A 22,558-nucleotide genomic window follows, 5' to 3' on the forward strand; every position below is an offset into this window, starting at 1 on the left:
GCAACTACGTTTAATGCAATAATAATCTAAGACAATCTGATTATACTTTAGTATCTTTTTATATTTTAATTATGTATTTCACAATAGCAGCTTTAACGTTTCAGAAATTTTTAAGCAAACCTGAAATTTTGATTCAGTGGCTAAAAATAGATAGAGATCTGACAAAATAAAACTTCCAGGTATAACTTAAATATTACTGGATTTCATTATCTCTCAACAATTTTATTTTAGAACATTATCTCCTCTTCATTCACACAAAAACACCTGTACTCTGTCATCCAATATTTTCTGCAGCTTACCTCTTAATATTGTTCTCTTCTAATGTGAGGTGTAAAATTAAACAACCACAAAACACAATTTGTATAATATTTACAACGTTTATTTATTCCATTGCGTTGCTATTGAGCCCTAGTTTTTGTGATATTAAATGCAATATCTACCATCAAGAATTAAAATAATAAATTAAAATTGGATCTATGTGGGTGGTGGTGGGGGTGGAGCACTCAACAAGTTTGGGAGGTCAGGTGGGGGCTGCACAGGCTGAGGGGGTGGGACCACATAGGTCTGTGGCCAAAAGGCCGGAGGGGGCTGAGTTGTGGGAGGCAAAGCTGGCTGCTGCCAAGGAGGAAGGTTAGGTGGTGGTATCGCAGTGGTGGCAGGGGGCGGCTGAGACACTGCCGGTGGATTAGTCATCCAGGGAAGAACGTTGGGAGCATTCATGTTAGAAGCCGGAGGAGGAACATTCAGTACAGGTGGTGGTGGAATGTTCACCGTGATAGTCTGGGTCTGCCACGGCGGGGGAGGTGGCTGAGACAGGTTTGGTACTGGTGCCATGTTCACCTGAGGAGCGATGGGGGGCTGTTGGGGATTCCAGGGTGGTGGAGGGAGAGTGTTGGGGATCAACTGGGGAGGTGTAGGCAGAGTCTGAGTGGCCGGGGGTGGGGGAGCAGTTATTGCCCGAGGAGTGAGCCTGCGGTCAAACAACACCCCAGTAGCTGGGCGAGACGTGAAGCGGCTGGTAGTTGATGCGGTTTCATCAGCTGTTGTCTTGGCTGGTGGTGGCGGACCTTCACCTAACTCGGCCATCAGCGACATGTACTGCACAAATCCATTATTGTTAGTCCTAATCCTTGCTTTGAAAACTAAAAAAGACTTTTAGAAGGTTAATAAATGTATCTGTACCTCTTGATCGATCTTCGCTTTCTCCTGTCTCGTAGCCGGTACCACTTTATCCCCAGGACGTTTCTGTCGACAATCCTTGGCAATGTGGCCAGCTCCACCACACGATGCGCAGACAATATTATTTGTGACATTGGGTTTATCTGGACACTGAAAAAGAAACATATTATAAGTGGATCATTTGTTTGTGTTATTAGTTCTAGTTCCACTTGACTTGCATAATTGTAAGACAATTAGTCTTGAGGGGCGTCCTGACAGGTCAAGTAGCCATGAGCAAAGTTCCTCCTATTAATAGCAGCAATACAGTTTGGATGACCAAGCACAAACCCATTTTACTATGCTACTATATTTTCAAATATGAAACTACTTCTTTAGCCTCTAGGCTTACCAAGTGTTGCCTCTCATCGAGAAATGCGGAAGTCAATGCAAATGTTGAGATTAACTAGGTTTCAATTGTAACATTATTTCCAATTTTTTAAGTTATGTCTATAGCCTTTAGCCACATGGTTTTACTGCTAGTAACATACCAGTAAAATTTATTATTTTACAAATTTAATTTTAATATTCAATACGTCATCATGGTAGATTGCTGCGACCTCGATCCAGATGGAATAATAAGACAATTCACTGAAACATTACAATTTGATAACAGCCATATTGATTTTGATCCTTTACATGTCAATGACACCGATCAAGTGAATAAACATGAGTTCAACGTTGACAATTTGTTTAATAGTGATCACAAAAGTGATTATTTTGGTGGAAACTCGTTATCTGGATTTAGCATACGCCTAGAGGATTACAACTATAGAGACTCTGAAGAGAATTGACCACAATTAGTTTAATCACATTATCCCCATTACAGGCAGTGAATGGCACAAGTGGACGGACATAATGTGATGTTTAGGGAGTTTTCTTATGAAAACAAAAGTGGATTTACTTATATAAACAAAAGCAGGATTCATCGATCATAATGTTTTGACAAAGAAGATTAAATGGCTTATTTTAGCTTATTCTTTCTAATGAACTATTAGAGCTCATTTTCATTGAAAGTTACACATTGCCAATGGCAAAATTAATCAAATTAAGACCTCTGACAAAAAATCAACATGGTTGTCTTGGAAAGATATAACACCTCAAGAGTTTGAAGCATTCCTAGGTGTAGTCTTAACAGGGGTTACACACAAAGCCAGAACTGAGAGATTATTTCTCAAACAATTGGCTAGATTTCCAACCAAAGATAATTTCAGCGAAGAGAGAATTTACAGTTGTTTCGAAATGTACAATTGTTTCATCCAACTGGTGCTAACTAAATACTTTAGTAAAATCCTCGCACAATTCATAATAAATCCTAAAAACTGCGTAAACACTCCTAACTGATTTTAATTAATTGCAGTTACAAGTGATGAGTTTGATGATAACAATTTTAGCTGGACTCGAAAGTGATTAATTAGTGAGTGGTACCTAATTTGTATATATACCTTTCATAACATACAATACAAATGTTACAGGAAAAAATGTTTAAAAAAGTTATTTTTTATTGCATTTAGTTTGTAAATATGGGTAAGATCTACAGAAGAAGAAGACACAAACCATCCAGGATTTGTGCTCAGACGAACCGCAGTTGGTACACCGAGGACCATCGTTCTCCCGCAGCGTACCGTTGAGAAGTGCTAGCTCCCGTAACTGCATCCTTCTCAGATCATTCTGGCCTTCTGGCACCTCCACACCTTGTCTGATGATTTCTTTTATCTACAACAGGTTCATTTTTCATCTAAACAGTTTGTACATGGTAGTTTAGAAAATTGGTTGAATAATTGGTGATAGAAAATTGTCACAAGAATTAATGTTACATGCTTAATTTACTGTAAGTGTTAATGTTTCCAATTTAAAATTTGGACTTGGTGCCGTAATGATATTGACTATGGTAGTTATTTTTAAGTCAAATATAATATATCTATGGTTTAACAAATATTGGAAACAAACAAAAAACCTTGTCAGTTGTTAATTAAGCATCCACATCTTGTAGAAAACTTAACACATAACTGTAGTTTGTTGATTTATTTAATCATTGTCCAAGTTGTAATCAGCTCTTGAGATTATTATTGCATATAATAAATATCTATGGTTTAACAAATATTGGAAACAAACAAAAAACCTTGTCACTTGTTTATTAAGCATTCACATCTTGGCTAGTGACTTAACACATAACTGTAGTTTGTTGATTTTTTAATCATGGTCCAAGTTGTAATCAGTTCTTGAGATTAATGCATGTTATAACGTAAACACAAAACTAAACAGTAGATGTTTGATATTTAAAACATGAAATGTTCCTCAGTGTTCAGTTTTTCAATTCCACTATTTTTATCAATATTTATATATATATATAGTATCTATCAAATTTTATAGAATTAAACCTCTATGAAGATATTCCATTCTACAAAATTTCTGCGGCAAATGGCACAACTTTTTTCTATTCCAACATAAAATCTCAAAAATATCCCTAAAAGAAACTTTAAATTGTGAGACAGAGTGGATGAATGCCAATATTTTTTGTTAAAATAAAACCGAAAACACAATTTGCTGTTATAACAACTGTTTCCCTCCACAGATGATAGCAATTATGTGGATTCCATTCTCTTGAGAAATGTATTAGTACATACATACATATATAAATATATTAGAACACGTACTCTGTCAACAGCCTTCTTGACACATTCAGGATTATTGGCTGTAACGTAAGCATGCAAGGGCTCGTCCTCTCCAGGCAGTGGTTGACCATCCTTCCTGCCCACCTTCCCTTCCTTCACTGATCCTTTTCCTCTAATGATTATCTTTGCTCCAGTATCTCTCTCCATTGCTACAAACGAAAATAGGATGAATAAATTAACTTGATCAATCATAATGCTTGTATGTGGACAATTACCAACTACATAAAAAGATCATTTTTCTTTTTGTTATAGATGAATGAAGAAGGAAATTGCAAGAATTACTTTACTTGCTGTGATAATATTTCAACCATTGAATTTTTCCTAGTTGTAAATATATATTATCCTAAAACTTACAGGGCAAAGTGAATCTCACATCCATGGCACCAGCAGAGTAGGTTATCTCGGTGAAAAAGATTGTGCTAGTGTCAACCATAACTAACAGTTTATGCCAGGAACTAGTGAAAGTTCACTAAAGTGAACACAAATACGACTTGCTGGTCAAGGTTAAACTTTAAAACAATTCACTTGATCATTATTCAATTTACAGATTTATTTTCAAGGTTAGACTTGTGTTTGTGCTAGTTCTATTTGTGTTCATTATAGTAACTCATACCCTGAATCCATGTCAATTTATGTTGTCAGAAGTATTTGCTTATCTTTAATTAATACAATAAAAAAACTAAAACTTTAATCTTACTATTATACCTAAGGATAACACATAGCACTTACTCTATCTATTGTTGTGTAATCTCTCCCTTAAAGAGGTTATGTGCTTTAGTATTTCATATATCTATACAATGATCCATGAAGATGAATATTATAGTTTTCTCAAGATCTGTATGTTAACTTTTTATTATTCCCAATATTACCACAGATACTAACTATGGTGTATAACGAATAACTTAGTAGTACTCACACTTGAGAGTGTTTCCTCTTGGCCCAATGAGAAGTCCCACAAAGTTGATATCCGGGTGATCATCTTGAGGAATCATAACTTTATCACTAACTCTAATAATTGGAGGCCTAAAAAATGTAATACAATTTTGTTGAGTACAATATTTTACAAATTTAGAACACAACATAACAATTACATTTACCTGAAACCATTAGTTTTACCAAAAGTAAACTACAGTTTTTTTTTATGCGATCAATAAAATTACAACACTCATATACTAAATGAATTTTTCAGGTAAAATTGTACAAAATGAAGCAACTAAATTTGACATTGTTATAGCTTTTATTATTCTATGAGCCTTAATCAACTAAAATTACAGCAGAAAAAACTTGTATTATGATAAGAAGTATAGTGGATCAATATATTTTATCATTTGTATGAGTAATAGTTAAGTTATACTTACTTGTAATCAGCTGGGGGTTTGAAATCTGGATTGATTTTTATCATCTTTTGAATAAGAGTGTGACGCTCTTCTTCCAAACGCTTGCGTGTGCGATATTCACGTGTGTTTAGCCGTTTGCCATCGCTTCCATAGATGGGTTCAGGTGATGGAGACCTCCATATCAACAATACACATGATTTTTACACTTTACATTGCTGCCGTCGTAGCTCTGTGGAAGATTATAAACAGCCTAGCTCTGCTTTAATTCAACAGTGTGTACACTCTGTGTATGACAAGTTTGCTCAAAATTTTGAGTTAATTTTCTGATTTAAGATTATGGAGTTTACTCAAGAATGGTATGCTATAGCTACATGATAGAAAAACTGTCATAGATAGCGAGGCCTGAGAAAAATTTTGCTATGAAAAGGCCTTTTCAAACTAACTTTGATTTAATCAGTTTAATCAAAATCTGAATTCACGACATGTCCCCAGAATATACCAACACAATTTATGAAATACTCAAGGGAGTAGATAACTAGAAAGGTTGTCGGAACTTAATATTACATATACCCTTAGGTGATTTACTACAGGGTTATCATAAAAGAATGGTGCAGTTTCAGTAATTCGTAGGAAGATAGTAGGGAAATTTCTAGATGTCATATTGGTATCTCTGAAAACCTCCAACCCAAAAGTTTGTTTATAAGCTGTTCTAACCTCTAGATCAGTTCTTGTATTGATGTTGCGGTGAATTTAGTGTGATGTTATCGGATAAAGATAAAGCAAAGTGGGTTTTATTGTTGGCTGAATTTAAATCCATAATTTTATTTCATGTGCATTCCGATGTGAATTTGGAAGAGATACACCGTACAAAAATAACATAGCACGTTGGTTTAAACAATTCGAAGAAATTGGATCAGTTAAGAAACAGAAATCAACTGGCAGACCAGCTCTACCAGACGGTATGGTTGAACTAATTATAATTAAACATTTGGCAATTAGAAGTCCTGGGAAGTCCATCCCTCATCAAAGCGTTGAATTAGGTATTCCAAAAACAACAGTTCACAAAGTTTTATATAAAAACTGAAATTACACGCTTATAAAATCCAGATACTGCAGGAATTGAAACCCAATAATTGTGTAAACCATTACAATTTCGCTGTTGAAATGTTAGACAGAAAAAGTTAAAACGAATCATTTTTATATGATATAATTTTTACAGATGAAGCTACTTTCCATATGAATGGATGTGTTAACAGACACAATTCACGAATATGGGGGCTCTAGAAACCTACACATAACTGTTAGGAAACAACGTGATTTGCCTAAATTTAATGTTTGGTATGGTGTGATGAAAAATCGTGTAATAGGGCCTTTCTGCTTTGCTGAAAAAACAATTAATGGAGTTGTGTGTCTTGAAATGTTAACTAATTATTGCTTTCCTCATCTAGATGAACTCGGAAACATTCATCAACTTCATTTCCAATAAGATGGTGCTTCCTCACACTTCAGTGCATTGGTCACGGACGCTTGAATGAAAGATTCGGAGATTGGTGGATAGGCCGGCAAGGACCTGTGCTGTAGCCTCCAAGGAGTTCAGACCTGACACCTTGTGATTTTTCTTGATACATCAAAAGCATTGTTTATTCACAAAACATTTTCGACCTGAACCACAAGATTAATGAAGCAATGACAACCATGACCGAAGAAATGTTAATGAATGTTTGGAGAGAAGTTAAGTATTGTTTGGATATTTGTTGAGGGACTAAGGGCGCACATATTGAAATGTATTAATTATGTAAAAAAACTATTTGAGATAACAAATTAGATGAATAAACAACATTAACTGTAAGTAATTCGGGTTTTCTTTAAACCATGTTCGAATCCACACCATTCTTTTATGATAACCCTGTATTTGATAATTTCATATAAAAATTATCAAACAGACAAGAAGCTGAAATTTATGTGCATAACGTAAAATATGTATAGAATCAGTTCTACTAAGATAATATTATTACATTTTGCCTGTCATGAAATGTAGGGCCTATTCTATCTCTAATTCAGTGTATTCGTTATAGCATTTCTCTCATCAGAACTAAACAAGGTGGTGGTTACACATGATATTAAAATCCAAAATATTTTGCAAAAATCAATAAAATTTGGAAAATGAATTTAAAAAAATAAAAAGTAATGTATACACCTAATTCAGTATTTGAAATAACATTACTCGCTTCTACTTGTATCTGATAGTACAAAAACTACATTTACATTATTTGAAATTCAATTCCATGGAAGTGATTTGCAACATTCTTCTACTGTCATCATTTTACCCCAGTATACTGTAATACCGTAACAGTTACTATTTTACTACCACTTCATTTCACCTGTGACAGCTTGTCATTCATGTAGCCATAGTTAATCAAAAGTATCATTTAATACTAATGTAATATCTACAAAGTTCTCATTATGTAAATGACTGTAACTTAAATTTTTCACATACATTATTACCACACTTAAGATCTTTAATTAAACGTGATCTCAAAATTTAGTTCTTATAATAGTAAATTATTAAAACTTAAAATGTTTGTAAATTTATAATTGGTAAAATTATTAAAATAAAATAAATCAATACACGAGATTTTATACACTATACTTTCTTCATGGAAATTTTGGGTATTCCATTTTCCGTACCCTTTTCTCACTATTGCCTTTTATTATCATTCAAAAATTGAAGTACAATTGCAATACTCCCTATTGGCTGAAAAAGAAGTTGGTTATTTATTTAAGATTATACTGATGCTGAAAAAAGAGAATTATTACAATCTGCAAATAAATGAGATTATTTCAGCACGAATAGTACATCAAAAGATGTCCAGAGAGAAATCTCGGCTTGAGCTGCAAGAGGAGAGGTTAGTTTTAGTCTGGATATTCAAGGCATCGAGGCCTGACCTGTGCTAAGCTGTCACCACCAGTTAACATCACACTAAATTATTTTGCATAAATACAAAATATCATTAGATTAGTTTGCAAAATCAGTTTCCGGTGAAGACATCTCAAGGATTAATACAATTAAACACATTAATTTACAATAATATACCATTTAAGTCAACCTACTAAAACCTTAACATCTTGTATGGTAAATATAACCTAGTACTGATAATTAAAGTCATTATGATTATTTTAATCTCTCATGAACTCTAATATCAATAATCCTTTCTGTTGTTTAGTCCACATTTTAATGTTAACTGAACACTAAAATTTTATTTGCCAGACTTCATTTGGTTGCCTCATTTTTCTTAATTTGGATTATTTATTTATTTTATTTCATAAATAAATTTGTATTTTTCAGTTATTAGATGAAGTTAAATTATACAGACTTCTTTTTGTAAATAAAATAGTTATTTAATATAATATATTTAAAGAATTTCTAAAAATACACTGTTCATAAAATCTCCGTTTAAAAGTACTATAAGAAATTGTTTTATAATACATAACTGAGATTCTCTGGTTGATTTGTGGTACATCCTTCTATCAAGGAATCTGTATAAAAGCCCAACTTCCTAAATTCATATTAAATAAAAAATTACAGTAGTTTTAGTATCACCTTTTGCAAAAATTAGGCGCATGAGTGATGTGCAGAGTCAAAAGTTTGTATGTTGAAAAAGTAGTGGAAAGAACACCATTTTTACTACATATGCAGGTAACTCATCGCAGATCCAGCTTTGCCAGTGGGAAGGTTCTATCGCATAACATGCCTATAATATTCGTTTAACCTTTTGAACTTCAATTGTTTTATATCAGCATTAATGCCAAATTCATTGAATATATTACCCATCTAGTATATGCTTTATAAAAACAATATATATTTTAAGAGATTTAAAATATGCCAACAGAAAAGAGTTATACAGGGGCGCACATTGAAATTTCTTCTAGGAGAGGTTTCACCATCTATGGTGGATAGGGATATCAGGGAAAAAATGAAATTAAATGCCATTTTATACTACTCTAATAGTTAAATAAAGTAAACTTTAAGGACTATAGTCCCCGGGACTACGAAACAAGCACGGACGGGAAGACCCCAATAGTATATGCGGTTTGTTAAATAATAAACAATTGCGGCTTGCTTCATACTAGGAGCTCTTACTATTAATCATCAAAACAACGAAAAGGAGATAATTTCTATATTATGTAAACTATTAAATTTAATATAATTAGCATGAACCTAGTTTATATATTTTTTTACTTACAAGAATTTTAAAACATTCCTGACTTGAAATGTTTAAACCTGCAAGAATATGAGATATTGTAGGTTTCCTCATTGTATTGATTGGTTAGGTAAAAAATTAAGAAGGGCAAAATAAAGTTGGTGATTATAGACACATTTTATGGTTGGAGTTTTTGATAGCCTACAAAAGGGAGGGACATTTTGGCCCTGTAATTAGGCCTAAGGTGATCGACAGTAGTGTTTAGTTTGAGCTAGGATATCACAGTATTTCACAATACTTTATATGACTGTCACACGCATTTGTGTGTAGTAGTTTTTACCTGTCGATTTTATAAAATTAAATATGGTACTGTCTTTATTAAGTTATTTATTTATATAAGATTATAAGAATATCAATAAAATACTGAAGGCACTTTTTATGGATATGTATTCGGGATCCTGATACCAAACTGTGGAAAAAGAAGCATTAAACTTGTGCACATGGGAAACAAAATCTAAGGGGAACTTATAATATTTAACAGTGGAATTGTGGAAATGTTCTGCACCCTTATCATTTTCAAGCATTTAACCTAATCCTAATAATATTATAAACATGAAGTGACTTTGTTTCTTACACTTTCAAGCATAAGATATTCAACAGTACTGAAATTTTACATGGACATCCTTAGTGGTCCTTGGTATGAATATAGGCCCATTCTTAGTTCGCAAATCCCTCTGAGCTACGCCCCACTGGTCTCTAAAGTTAAGAAAGATACTATCTTGCTCTCTAAAGTTGAATTAGAGCAAACAATTCTATTAAACATTGTTTTATGAGAGCACAATCATATGTTTCATTAATTTAACAACTACTTTAGATTTGTTTACATTTATGGTATTGAAAGCATAGAGCAAGCTTGATAGTATTAAGCACACTCTATTTCAACCTTTTCTGTATCCTCTATTGAGCACAGAGTAAGAAAATATCCAGATAAGAAAATTAAGTTTTAGTAAAAAATATACTTTTAACTTTAACACATACTAAGTACGCAGAGATTGGTCAATACTGTAATGCATATATAAAAGATAAAGCTACTCTTTAAGTTTTACTATAAATTTAAACTGTTATATAACATCCATCTCGGTTTGTATTTAGACAGAAGTAGGCTTCTCAGACCTGTGTATGTATGTATGTATATTTTCTTGATCGGGAAACAATGCAAAATGAACTATAGAACAAAAAATAAAAACAAAAGACCCCCATTAAACTACAATGGGCATAAATATAAACTTCATAGAGACAATAAGTCATACTTAATATTGGCATCAAAAATATACACTTGGACCAGAAGTACTCTTACACATGTGATGCCTACAAAATTATAATGTAAAGCCACAGATACAACTTTACACCTGCCAGTAAATCCAATTTTTTCACACAAATCATCAAAAGACATTGCGTCCATTTTTCATTCCATTGTATTATATCATAAAAGCTTTCTCCAAGAAAGCTAAGAACTTTTGACTTTGGAGTTTCTTCACATTGGTCTAAAATAGTGAGTATGTTACTGAAATCGTTGAAACTATTAAATCCATTGATACATAGAATGTTAGATGCAATGCAATGCAGAGGAATTGCGTTTAAGTCCTTCAGACTTCAAGTGATTTTGGCCGGAAAAATCATCACCAACCAGTCCTTTCTTTCCCTCTTGTTTTAAAAGTACATTATTGGTAAAATCTCATTATATTACAACAGCACCAGTCAAATTTCTCAGTTTGTCCCCATGACTGCATATACAAGCCATACTACAGCTATTCTTCTCTGTTCATTAACAACACAAGTCGTAAGGGTTTTACTTCTTGTAGACCAAAAATTTATAACAATCATGGTATCACTGCATTCACAGTCAGATGAGAACCCTGTATTGTTACAAAAATTTGCCTCATTAAACCATTTTTCATCCCATAAAATTTATATTTCTTAGCTCTGGGGTGGGTTCTAATCCCCAAACTCTCCCCCCCCTCACTGCACCACTGGTGATACGATTATATAAAAAATTGTTCACAATAATGTTGTGAAAAGTTTCAATTGTATATTTTGATTATAAACTTATTGTCTAAAACAATTGGTCAAATTTCAAACTTTAACTTTGCTTATTTTTATGGCGTGAAAAGCCCTTTTTAAATTGGGAAAAAACTTAATTAAATAGATCATTAATTTGTTACAATCACAAAACCCAATATTTATCATCTGTGTGCAGGCTTCTGTGTTTTACAAAACGTGATAAGGTGTTGCGCATCCCTATTTTCATGTCTTTTTATAAAATACATTTTCTAGTAGTTATTTGAAAGGGTTTGTTATCAATAACAGATTACAGACCACCAGTCATATGCCTGATTACACCTACAATTACCTAAATGTTATAACAAACATCATGATGGATAAAAATATCTGCTGTGAGAATATTTGTTAGTTAAAATCAAATTAATAACAAAAAATTCAAACCTACAGACATTCTCAAATGGTAAAATTTATCTTTACCAAATAGCCTACTTAATATGATACTCAGTGATAACATGATTTTCTCACTGGCAGAGCTGGAAGCACACGTTACAATAGCTTATAAGAACAACGTGTATAAACTTGTGGCAATAGCCCATGATGATGTAATCTGTTTATTACAACAATAATTGTAATCTGCTATAGTTTACAAGCAGGCCTTTCCACACTTTTCAAACACACTGTATTTTATTGAGTATATATCTTTGTAAATGGTTAAATATGCATACAACACACAAGAAATTTCTTTAACAAATTTTTACAAAGCACATTACATTTTTCCTAAAACATATACCCTTGATAACATAAAAGACTATTTAAATCTTTTTTTACACAAGATACTGATGGGCTCTTTAAGATTTTACTTTTGACAAAATGTCATACCATTAATATAATATTAGATTTAGGTAGTATTGTATATACAATTTTAAATTATGTAACATTTTAAAAATTAAACCAAATGAAAAAACATTGTGACCAATTATTATTAATGAACTCAAGTTTAAATGTGCCCCGTTTAACTTTTATCATTGATAAAACCTCAATTCACATTGATATTTCTTTAAAAAAAAAAAAAACTACTAACAAATTTCTCTAATCTGAGCGAAGTGTTCATTTGGAGATTGCCCAATTTCTGGTCATAAAATATGGACATTTCAAAATATTGTAATTTCAATAAACAACTAATACATCAAACAAATTGATCACAGTATATGAGATTAATATCTAAATTCATTTTGCAAAACCGAAAAGAACTTTTGTTAATGTCTGACAATAAACTACAAAATTTAAAACCCCTGAACCTTGTATACTCTATAAACTTAATTAAATTATATATAATTATTTGATTAATATTACTATATATGGATAAATTCTTTTAATGAAGTAAAATCTCCAATAAATAAAATGGTATTAATGAAATTTAAGATTAAATAAATTAAACAAAATTGTATTTTACTTGAAAAATCTATTGTAAAATGAAAACAAAATTATGAGTAAAACTTTATGGTGGTTAAAAATTTGTTTTAATTAAAAGCAAAAATTTTTATCAACAAAAAATTCAGAAAATGTTAAAGAATATTTTGTGGCAGTGGAAAATAATTTGCGTATCTGAAAAAAGTAATGTGTTTCAATTAAAAATAATGGGAAAAGGAAAAGTTGCTGGACACCTCCCGTGGAAGACAGTCTAAATACCTGTATTATTATTGAGTATAAAAATTTGATTAGCCAAAAATTATGTCAAACCCCAGTGAGTGTATAAGCACCTTTCCTCCGGGTTGGCCGGGATGCCGAGGTCACCCGTGCGCAGCTTGCGACTCACTTCCTCAATCTGCAGCTGGACTGTAATAGAGATTGGTTAGAATGTGGGCCGAAGCCCAACAATTAGTTTGAGCAAACACTTGAGAAACAATCAAACAACAATAACATCATGCAAAATACAAAGGTTCTCTTTTTTTATAGGACTGATTTACATTGTAAACTGTTATAATAGTTTTAAGAAATATTGTAATATCTTAAAAGTTTGACCATGTGTCTAGTTGGTTTCCAACCAAACAAGTGTATTGAAAGCAATAAATTTTGCTCTAGCACAAGAACTATAAAACAAGAAAATCTGTCCTTGAAAAAACTGGTTAAAACATGTGGAGTGGAGAAATTACATTACTAACAATACATGTTTTAATCATCATTAACATAAGGTCGAAATAAAACCACATTCTCAATTTTAAATATAAAACAATAATCCAAATACGGCATGTAATTGCATTATACGTATTGCAATATTTAATATAATATATCTTCGCAACAAAATTCTTGTTGTTAACTATATATCTGTATGATATTGTGTGGATTTAATTCATTAATATGAAAATGTTTATGCAAAGAATATTTATATAAGAGGTTAGGTACCTATAACAAAATTAGAAATTATGTAGTGTTTTTTACAATTTATTAAAAAAAACTTTTCATAAAATTTGAAGGCAGTTTTTTTCTTACTAAGATAATACAAGTTATTTTATTTTATTAATGATGCAAATATAGCCTGTTTTAATTTCTGAAATAGTAGTCACTAAATAATGTAATATTATGCAATAACCCATCAAAATATTTTTGAATCCAAACTTAATGTTGAAATACAATTTATGTTATAGTACAGATACTACATGGCTTATTAACTCAAACTTGTGGACTTGCGGCAACCAAGGCTGTACTAACAATGCCACAGATTCAGTATTGCTGCTTATTTCACATATTTTTATTTCAAAAAGTACTATTTAAAAAAGAACAGCCATCTTGTTACCAGATTCTTTGTTTTATCACTTTATACAATTATATATATATATATATATATATATATATATCACCTTTGTTAAACTTCTTTGCATTTTGACAAGGTGACTGGACAAAAACGCTTTGTTTCAATCAGTTATATGTGTTGTGTTGGCCCATATTATTTGAAGCTATTACTTCATATAAACTTTGAGTGTAATTATAGCTCATAATGACAAGAGATACAATGTCCGCTAATAGATAGTTCTTTGAAGTTATTTAATAACCAGTCACGCAGTGATTAAACTTTCAATGGTGTAATCTATATTATAGGTTTTCACAAATCCTAAAAAAAATTTCAATAAGAGAACTAACAAGCGAGTTAACATAACCAGTTTAAGAATTAAGCAGATACTAACAACTTCTAAAGTACAATATTTCTACTTTAGTAGCATAAAACAGGAAAATTATCACAAGGCCAAAAAGAAAAAATTATATTTGTACAGTAATTGAAAATATTCAGTTTGTTCCAACATTATTGTTGTTGCCATTCTGAAAATTTGCTATTATCAATACAATATAAACAATAACAAATTAGGTTATTATATTCTTCTGTTAAAAGAATGAGAACGTTAACAAGTTTTTTGAAAATAGGGAGTAGATAGCCTACTTAATCACTTATAATTACAAAGATTAAGTAAGCCATTGAAAACTTTAACCAATAAATTAGGCCACTATGTAAATGTAAATAAAAAATTGATAAGCTTGTTTAAACATTCAAAAAAATTGAATATAAGCCAATAGTAAAATTGCTAAAAATATAACTCCTTTTTAAAAACCAACCAGGTATTCTAGGATATAAAATTTGTTTAAAACTTAAATGGAAATTAAACATGAAAGGAACAGTAAAATGTTACCTTAATGTATAATATCATCACCTATTATTTCAAGGAAACCAAACAAAAATCTATTAATTATTCCCATACAGTCAATTTCAAAAAATTACTAATGATCATCGTCCGGATTAAGAAACCGGTTAATCAATCAAAACTTTGATGAATGATTACTAATTTAAACTTGTCATCACACTCTGAAAATGAAACAAGTCTTCTTGTTGATCCTATTGTTTGAAAAACTCATGTAAAAAGCTGTTTAAAATACTAACTCTGTTCAGAACAAAATAATACATCATAACAATAACAAAAATGTTTATATGATCTAGACATTCATAATTTTAATTGATATTAATGATAAACAGCAAACCTATTTTTCGTTTTTCAACAATGAGGAAAATTATATGAAACATTGGCTCTACCAATAATGTACTGTGGTCTACTGATAAAGAATCTCACCAATTCCTATCAAGACCATTCCCCACATTATATGCTCATATGGGTTGGGTAACATCAATACCAAATTACAAGTTGGCTCATGTTCATTCTTGGGAAAATAGTGGCAGTCTTTAATAACTTCAGCTAAACTTCTTATCGTACTTTTTAAAATTATTGAGAAATTCAGGTTTAGGTCAAATTTTAAGTCAATTAAAACCTGCTAGTTCAAAGAAAATTATTATTTTCATATATATGATAAGTATAATGATAATCTTGCCTGATATAATAGACTACACATAATTATAAATAGTTGTTTTTTAATAATTTTATTAATTATATAAAAATAATTAATTCTTGTAAACAGAATTAGAATTAATTCTTCTAAACAGAATTAAATATTTTGTTAGTTCAATTGGTACTTTGGTACTATACGTAGACCACTATGTCCATATCTAATACTTGTTATTACACGATATAAATAGGTTTAAACTAGTAGTACCAAAGTTATAGTCAACCTTTATGAGCACTCACATAGTCTGAGCTTCAATTTGGGGACTATCTGGAGGGACTTTTTTTGTGTCATCAGAAGTGACAGAAGTGATCCAACCATGATCTGATGTCGGAAAAGTTGGACGATCTGATATCGGGAAAGTACCAATCGGAAATGCTCCAGGTCCTCAGTGCGGGCTTTGGTGGCGCCTTCAGACGGTAAAAAATCCCTCGATAATACCTAAATTCAAGCTCAGATCATGTGAGTGCTCATAAATATTAACTTTTTCTATTTATAATAGGTACGAATATATATATATATATATATATTTACCTACTTTTATACCCTAATAATATATGGTAAATGGGGACAGAGTGGCCTCTGGGTCTTACCAAAGTACTGTTTAATTTATTGGTACTAAATTTAATAATAAAGACATGCTATTTTCAGAGATGTGATTTTAAAGTAAGTTATTATATACCTCATAATTGCAATTCATTATTATTACTGTAAGTCAGAATTAATTACTTTAATTTTAAAACAAGGAGAAAACAAAATATTTTATTGACAAAGTAGTTCCATAGAAAGGAGTCTGTAATAATAAATCATAATCATCATCTGTACTATTACTAAAATGTATAAAATTAAAAAACTTAGGATAAGCTAACAAACATGAGATCAGAATAACATTATCTACATAACTAATTTTAAAATAAAATTAATTAATAATGACAACCACTGTAACACTCACCGGATAAAACTTCCCCACAGAAAACGTGTTCTTGTAAAATACCTAGTCCAAAAATTGTTAAGAATTAAATAAATAAATGCAACTGCTACTAAACTACTAAAACTAAACAAATGTACATAAAGTTAAACATATGGAATGGTACATACGTTAATAAAAAAAACTTTAACATGAACTAATTTTTTTCATTATCATAAGAAAAAGATCACTGACAATAGGCTAGTTGAATATATTATGCACAGAAAATTTTAGACAACATTGTACGCAAACAAACAGTTTAATATAGTAAGTACTTACAGAGATAGGCCTCTTCCTGTTCTTTGCTTAAATTAGTAGGTAGTACCGTAGGCATTCCCAAAATAAAGGACTTTTCCTTCTCTTCATTACCCCAGCGAGATTTTCTCCTTTTCCTCCTTTCCTCTCTTTCAGCTAGGACAAAAACCAATTAAATATCCATTACAGATAGGTATGAACCAGTGATCTTAGTGTTTGGAGCTGGTTGTTCTCTCATCCACAGCACAATCCTATCTTGTAAAAAGATATATACCTATTACAATAAATTATCGGCATAGAAAGATGTACATGTACATGTACTTGTTTACACATCAAAATAGCAAAAATTAATTACATGTCATACTACTTTGTTTTTTACATTTAATAAATATGAATAGCCTAGATTTTTTATTTATAATTAAATTATTACTTATTTAGATATAAATACATCTGAACTATACTGTAATTTACAATACCTATAATATAATTCGGTTAAACATTTTAGTTTTGGTAGTTTAGATAATCGTAAACATCAATGATTCATGGTAGTGGTGGTGGCCGTTACTATATTGCAGTCAAAGACTTTTCTAATAATGTTGCAACTAAACTTTATACAGTATTTTTAAAATGCAATTAAACATATAAATAGCGGTGTTGAAACTTGCTATGCTTCTATATCTAAAATCAACTGTAAATGAAAACTAACTACAAAGATTATCACCGACTGAGCATTGCTTTCTTGTTTGATCTTGTGTTGTGGTTGTTTTAAAGTATGCTTCTAGAACAATAGATCTAATTTACAAAAGTTAAAATTTCCCGAAAACCTCCAACCAATAGCCTTATGTGTAGTGGGTGATCTATCAAGGATTGTGATTACGTTGAAATGACATTCTGATATTGTGTCATTTTTAGGTTGACGTGGAATTTACATTCCTTTACAGTAAGAAAGCAGCCCCCACCAAAATCAAATCATTGGTATTAATAAATAAATAAACTACCGAAACCAAAATGTTGAACAGAATTACGTTATGGGAATTTCAAATTAAGAATACCCACCTGTTCACCTGTTCTTATGTCTAGAAAAGTGTTAATTTAATTATGAATAACAAACTATCTAGGCCATTTGTATATTTATCAGTTGTAAACAGTGTAATATCTGTTTCTTTTTACTATTTTGAAAGAAAAACTTGCCTTGTAACACATGAACATTGCCATTATTCAAATAAATGATTTTACTTTGTTTGAATTATTTAGAAACAACAATAATACCCAATACATTTAAAAAATTGGCGGGTAAAGTACGATAACCAGAACCGGTTTTTTATACCGATGTTTAATTTTATTATAGCCTACCTATTGATATAATCAACCAATAGTAATTAATTTGAACAATAAATAAATCATCTATATACCAAATGTACACATTTTCATATTCTACACACAATTTGTTCTATAAGTAACTTTTTTTACATAAATTATAGTCAAATTAAGAAAACTACAAAATTATACACTAAAAGATTGTGTTTAGTGTTTTACTTGGTTTCAAGATATTTGTTTTATTATGTTTACCTTATTATGTAAACAAACATTTGTCCAATTATCTGTCTTAATTTTTCGTTTGATTAATGGTTATGGCAATTTTAATTGCATTTAATTGTTTTAACTACGGTATTTGTAATAATTTAAACCATGTAACTTTAATTTATTTTATATATGTTGATATTGACTGTTGATAAAGTGACAATGAATGTAATAAGGGGGAGACTTCAATAAGCGGCCTACACTCGTTGTTCGGTTGTTTTTTGTTGAATTGTTCGATATATTATCCAACTTCAATATGAAAGAAAATCGTACACGTACAATAAGAGTTATAATAAATTACCGTAACAAGAAGAATCTCATCTATTACAATTTTAAAAACATAAATTTAATACTGTTAACATTACAAAACAATAAAACCACTAAGGCCTAGACTTACAGATCAAAGAAACCTTACAATATTTATAACTTGCCCAGCTTGATAGCAATTAGTAACAGCTTTTGTGAAATGGAGGAAAGAATTCTCCCCATGGGTTACCAGAAGCCAAACGTACATGGAAACCACACCTCGTCACGTGTGAGAAATATATCACATATTTTCCTCATATTCTTCGCCATTTTCAGTCTCAAAATATTAGTTACTTCTTGCTGTTTATTGTTTACATTAAAACTGCTATAAGTAATAAGGTGAAATCATATGCTAAGTTAAATAAATTGTAATATCGAATTATGCCTTCGGACAAAAACATCAAACAATTCGTTAAACAACTGAATAACGAGTGTAGGCCACTTATTAAAGTCTACCCGTAAAAAAAGATAAAAAACCGGGTTAAATATAACTAGAATGTTTTTGTAATCGACAGGTACTGATAGGTACTATCCTGAGGGATATATGTATTTCATTTGTTGTCATCAGCAAAGAGCAGCTAAGAGATTTAAAAACTTTAAAATTTTAAATACCTGAGGTTTTGGTTCATACAATTTTTATACTTTTTCCTTTTGAAAAAACAACAAATATTGTGTAGCGGTTAAAGTAAACAATGGGTAGGGTACGATAAGCGGACCCGGTTTTTTATATCGAAGAATGTAACCATCGATACCTAATATTTGCATCTCAAATCCTAGACTATCAATCAATATAAAAGTATCTATAGTCCTCAATAACAATCATATGTTTTAAATTGAAGTATAAATTTAATATTTACAGTGGTCAAACAAACTATTATAGGATAACCTAAATTAGGAAAACTGAAGACGACCATATTTGCTCCTCTCACAGTTACAGTTGTTTCTTTCCCACAAATTTCTCATAATGGGTTTTTCATTCATACGAATCCAACATGGTGAAACCATGAAAAACATACGTCTTATCATCTTTCAAAGCAATGTCGAGTAGTTTTCTAAAATTGATTGCCATTATTAATAATCAAATGTTACTTATGTAACATTGAAATATTACGTTATGTGTAGGCCTATTATTTAAATGTTTACAGCTGTTGATATTAGATTATTTCAGTTAATTGTTCAAAATAACTAATCAGTATCGATTGATTATATCGATGTTATGATTAAGTAATACTGTGTCAATTTCTATATAAAAAACCGGGTCTGCTTATCGTGTGTACCCTACCCTAAACAATTAGCCTAACATTACATTTTATAAATATAGCCTACACAGACCCTAGCCTAGATAGGTTTTCATTCAAACTTTACATTTTATCATTAGCCTACTTTTTAGATATAGGCCTAAAACAGTTGATCTGTATTGTAATTTGAAAGCACTATAAACTCAATGTAATTCCGGTTTGACATTTGGGTTTCGATAGTTCAGATAATTATTAATATCAATGATTCTTTTGTAGTGATGGCCGCTTATTATACTGCAGCCCTAATGGTTTGATTTGGTTACATCTTTATTCAAAGAAACAAATTTTTCCTCCTTTGTAGTGCCAGTGAGTGGTTTTTTCTGCATAGGCTAGCCTATAAAACTTAGTGTTATAAATGCACTAACTAGCATATTATTGTGTCAAACTAGACAAGACAAAATTGTATGTTATATTTCACTTTATAATGGGAATTTCATTTCTTTGTTGACATTGCCCCAACCTGTGCAATATAGTACATGCTAAGGAAACTTAGCATAATTGGTTCAATATTATCAGTGGAGCTGAAAAACACAATAAATACCCACTAGGTTATGGACTTCCTAAGCATGCATATGTTAGCCTACCTTAACTAGTCCTGATCTTAAATACCTAGTGAAGATAAACTCAACTAGGTTCTATATTATCATAATAAAATTGAGAAAACTATATAAAATTTACCTTCACTTTCCCGTTTAGAACTGGATGGGTCTTTTTTATCAGACGAAGGCATTGTGAGATTTTTTTAAAAGTCAGAACAATAACATAACTTTTTCAGTTTGAGCATTTAATGAGCATAAGTTAGTTGTACATATTCTTATAAAACTAGGTAGAGAGGAACTATTTATCTAAGCAAAGAGCGTATTTGAAAATAGGTACAAAAATATTGTGTTTTAAAGGAGCTTAGCTGTAACCTTAGTTTTTTCACTAAACAAGATTTTACTCAACAAACAATCGCGAATCAACTATAATTCTCGATGTCGCCACACCAAACAAGAAACAAAATGGCTGATAGCAGCCCTTCCCTTTACAACTTACATACACCAACTTCAGTAGTTCGGTTTGGACAGGGTTGCCACGACCTTAAAATCATACTACCCAGAAAACTTTTGAGAATAGTCTTGTGTATATATATATATATATATATATATATATATATATATACAGGGTGATTCATGAAGTTCCCCCCCCCACTTCTACAGCACATTGTACTAGTAAAAATAATGAAAAAATGTTATATAAACATAGGTCCGAAAACGCTTCGTTAGCGAGTTACAGCTAGCGAAAGATTTCGCCTGAATTCCTGGGTAAAGAGTAAAATAAAGCCATACTGAACTTTTGGAAAGGTTAATTAAGTAAGAAATATCGTGGATTCTTATGTATTTTTACCTGATAAAGCTAATAAAATAGGTTTCAGAACTGTACCTGTAGTAGTTTTTGAGGGATTCAGGGTTAAATGCAAAATATTGGGGCACGAAACAATGTTTTTTTAAGTTTGATGTACAATAACTTTGTTAAATTGGTAATAAATATATAAAATCAACAAACATTAATTGTAGAGAATTTAATTCTGAGAAAATTGATATAGTCAAAGTCTAAAATAAAACAGAAATAAGTACCAAAAAATCGATTTTATTCAGTATAATACATTACTAGTTTTAAGCAAAATTGATCAGGTTGGGCCAACCGTACGCACCTTTTTATAATAGATGTTCGAAAATGAGGCCATCATTATCAATACATTTTGCAGCACGTTTGTGTATTGCTTATGTTGCGTTTCTTAATTTTTCAGGACTTCCCTGTATCTGCACAGCCGAATCCATAATACGGGCAATTAATTCATCACGAGAATTCACTTTTGTCTTGTATACAATGTCTTTCATCTATCCCCAGATGCAATAATCCAATGGAGATAGATCTGGTGATCTTGGTGGCCAAGGGTGAGGCCCTCCACGACCAATCCAGTGTCCAGGAAATTGATGATTTAAGTAAGCAGAAACGGCACGTGAAAAGTGGGGAGGTGCTCCGTCATGCTGGAAGTACAAATTTTGTCTGAGATGTAAAGGAACATTCTCTAACAGCTGCGGCAACTCTTCTTGAAGGAAATGCAAATAGAACTCAGCATTTAGGCGTCCAGGTAATATGAAAGGTCCAATCAGCCGATTGTGCAAAAGCCCACACCAGACATTGACGCTAAATCGGTGTTGAAAGTTCTGTTCCACTACCTCATGTGGATTTTCTTCTGCCCATGAGTGTTCATTGTGCAAGTTATTGACACCAT

General features: G+C 31.3%; 1 protein-coding gene across 2 annotated transcripts; it reads right to left on the reverse strand.

The window, feature by feature from the left end:
* Positions 1-357: 357 nt before the first annotated feature.
* LOC124362914 (splicing factor 1-like) lies at positions 358-21,312 on the reverse strand. Of its 2 annotated transcripts, XM_046817804.1 has the most exons (10): positions 20,959-21,312; positions 17,120-17,251; positions 16,826-16,867; positions 13,251-13,326; positions 5,249-5,401; positions 4,807-4,913; positions 3,873-4,039; positions 2,773-2,931; positions 1,183-1,329; positions 358-1,098 (listed from the first exon to the last, which is right to left on the reverse strand). In XM_046817804.1, the coding sequence occupies exons 1-10, from the start codon at positions 21,008-21,010 to the stop codon at positions 475-477; spliced, it is 1,659 nt and encodes a 552-aa protein (XP_046673760.1). In that variant the 5' UTR covers positions 21,011-21,312; the 3' UTR covers positions 358-474. The 2 variants fall into 2 exon arrangements, with proteins under 2 accessions (XP_046673760.1, XP_046673761.1); XM_046817805.1 differs by lacking the exon at positions 16,826-16,867.
* Positions 21,313-22,558: the final 1,246 nt, after the last annotated feature.

This window comes from Homalodisca vitripennis, chromosome 5 (genome assembly GCF_021130785.1).
Source record: "Homalodisca vitripennis isolate AUS2020 chromosome 5, UT_GWSS_2.1, whole genome shotgun sequence".
In the NCBI taxonomy this organism is placed as follows: Eukaryota; Metazoa; Arthropoda; class Insecta; order Hemiptera; family Cicadellidae; genus Homalodisca; species Homalodisca vitripennis.

Bases quoted from the DNA above. Each gene is read 5' to 3' on its own strand.
- LOC124362914 (XM_046817804.1), bottom strand. From the start codon at position 21,010: ATGCCTTCGTCTGATAAAAAAGACCCATCCAGTTCTAAACGGGAAAGT. The intron at 16,868-17,119 runs GTAAGTACTTAC...TTTTTGGACTAG, and splicing joins ACAGGAAGAGGCCTATCTCT to GTATTTTACAAGAACACGTT. The intron at 4,040-4,806 runs GTGAGTACTACT...TTTCGTTTGTAG, and splicing joins AAGAGGAAACACTCTCAAGT to CAATGGAGAGAGATACTGGA.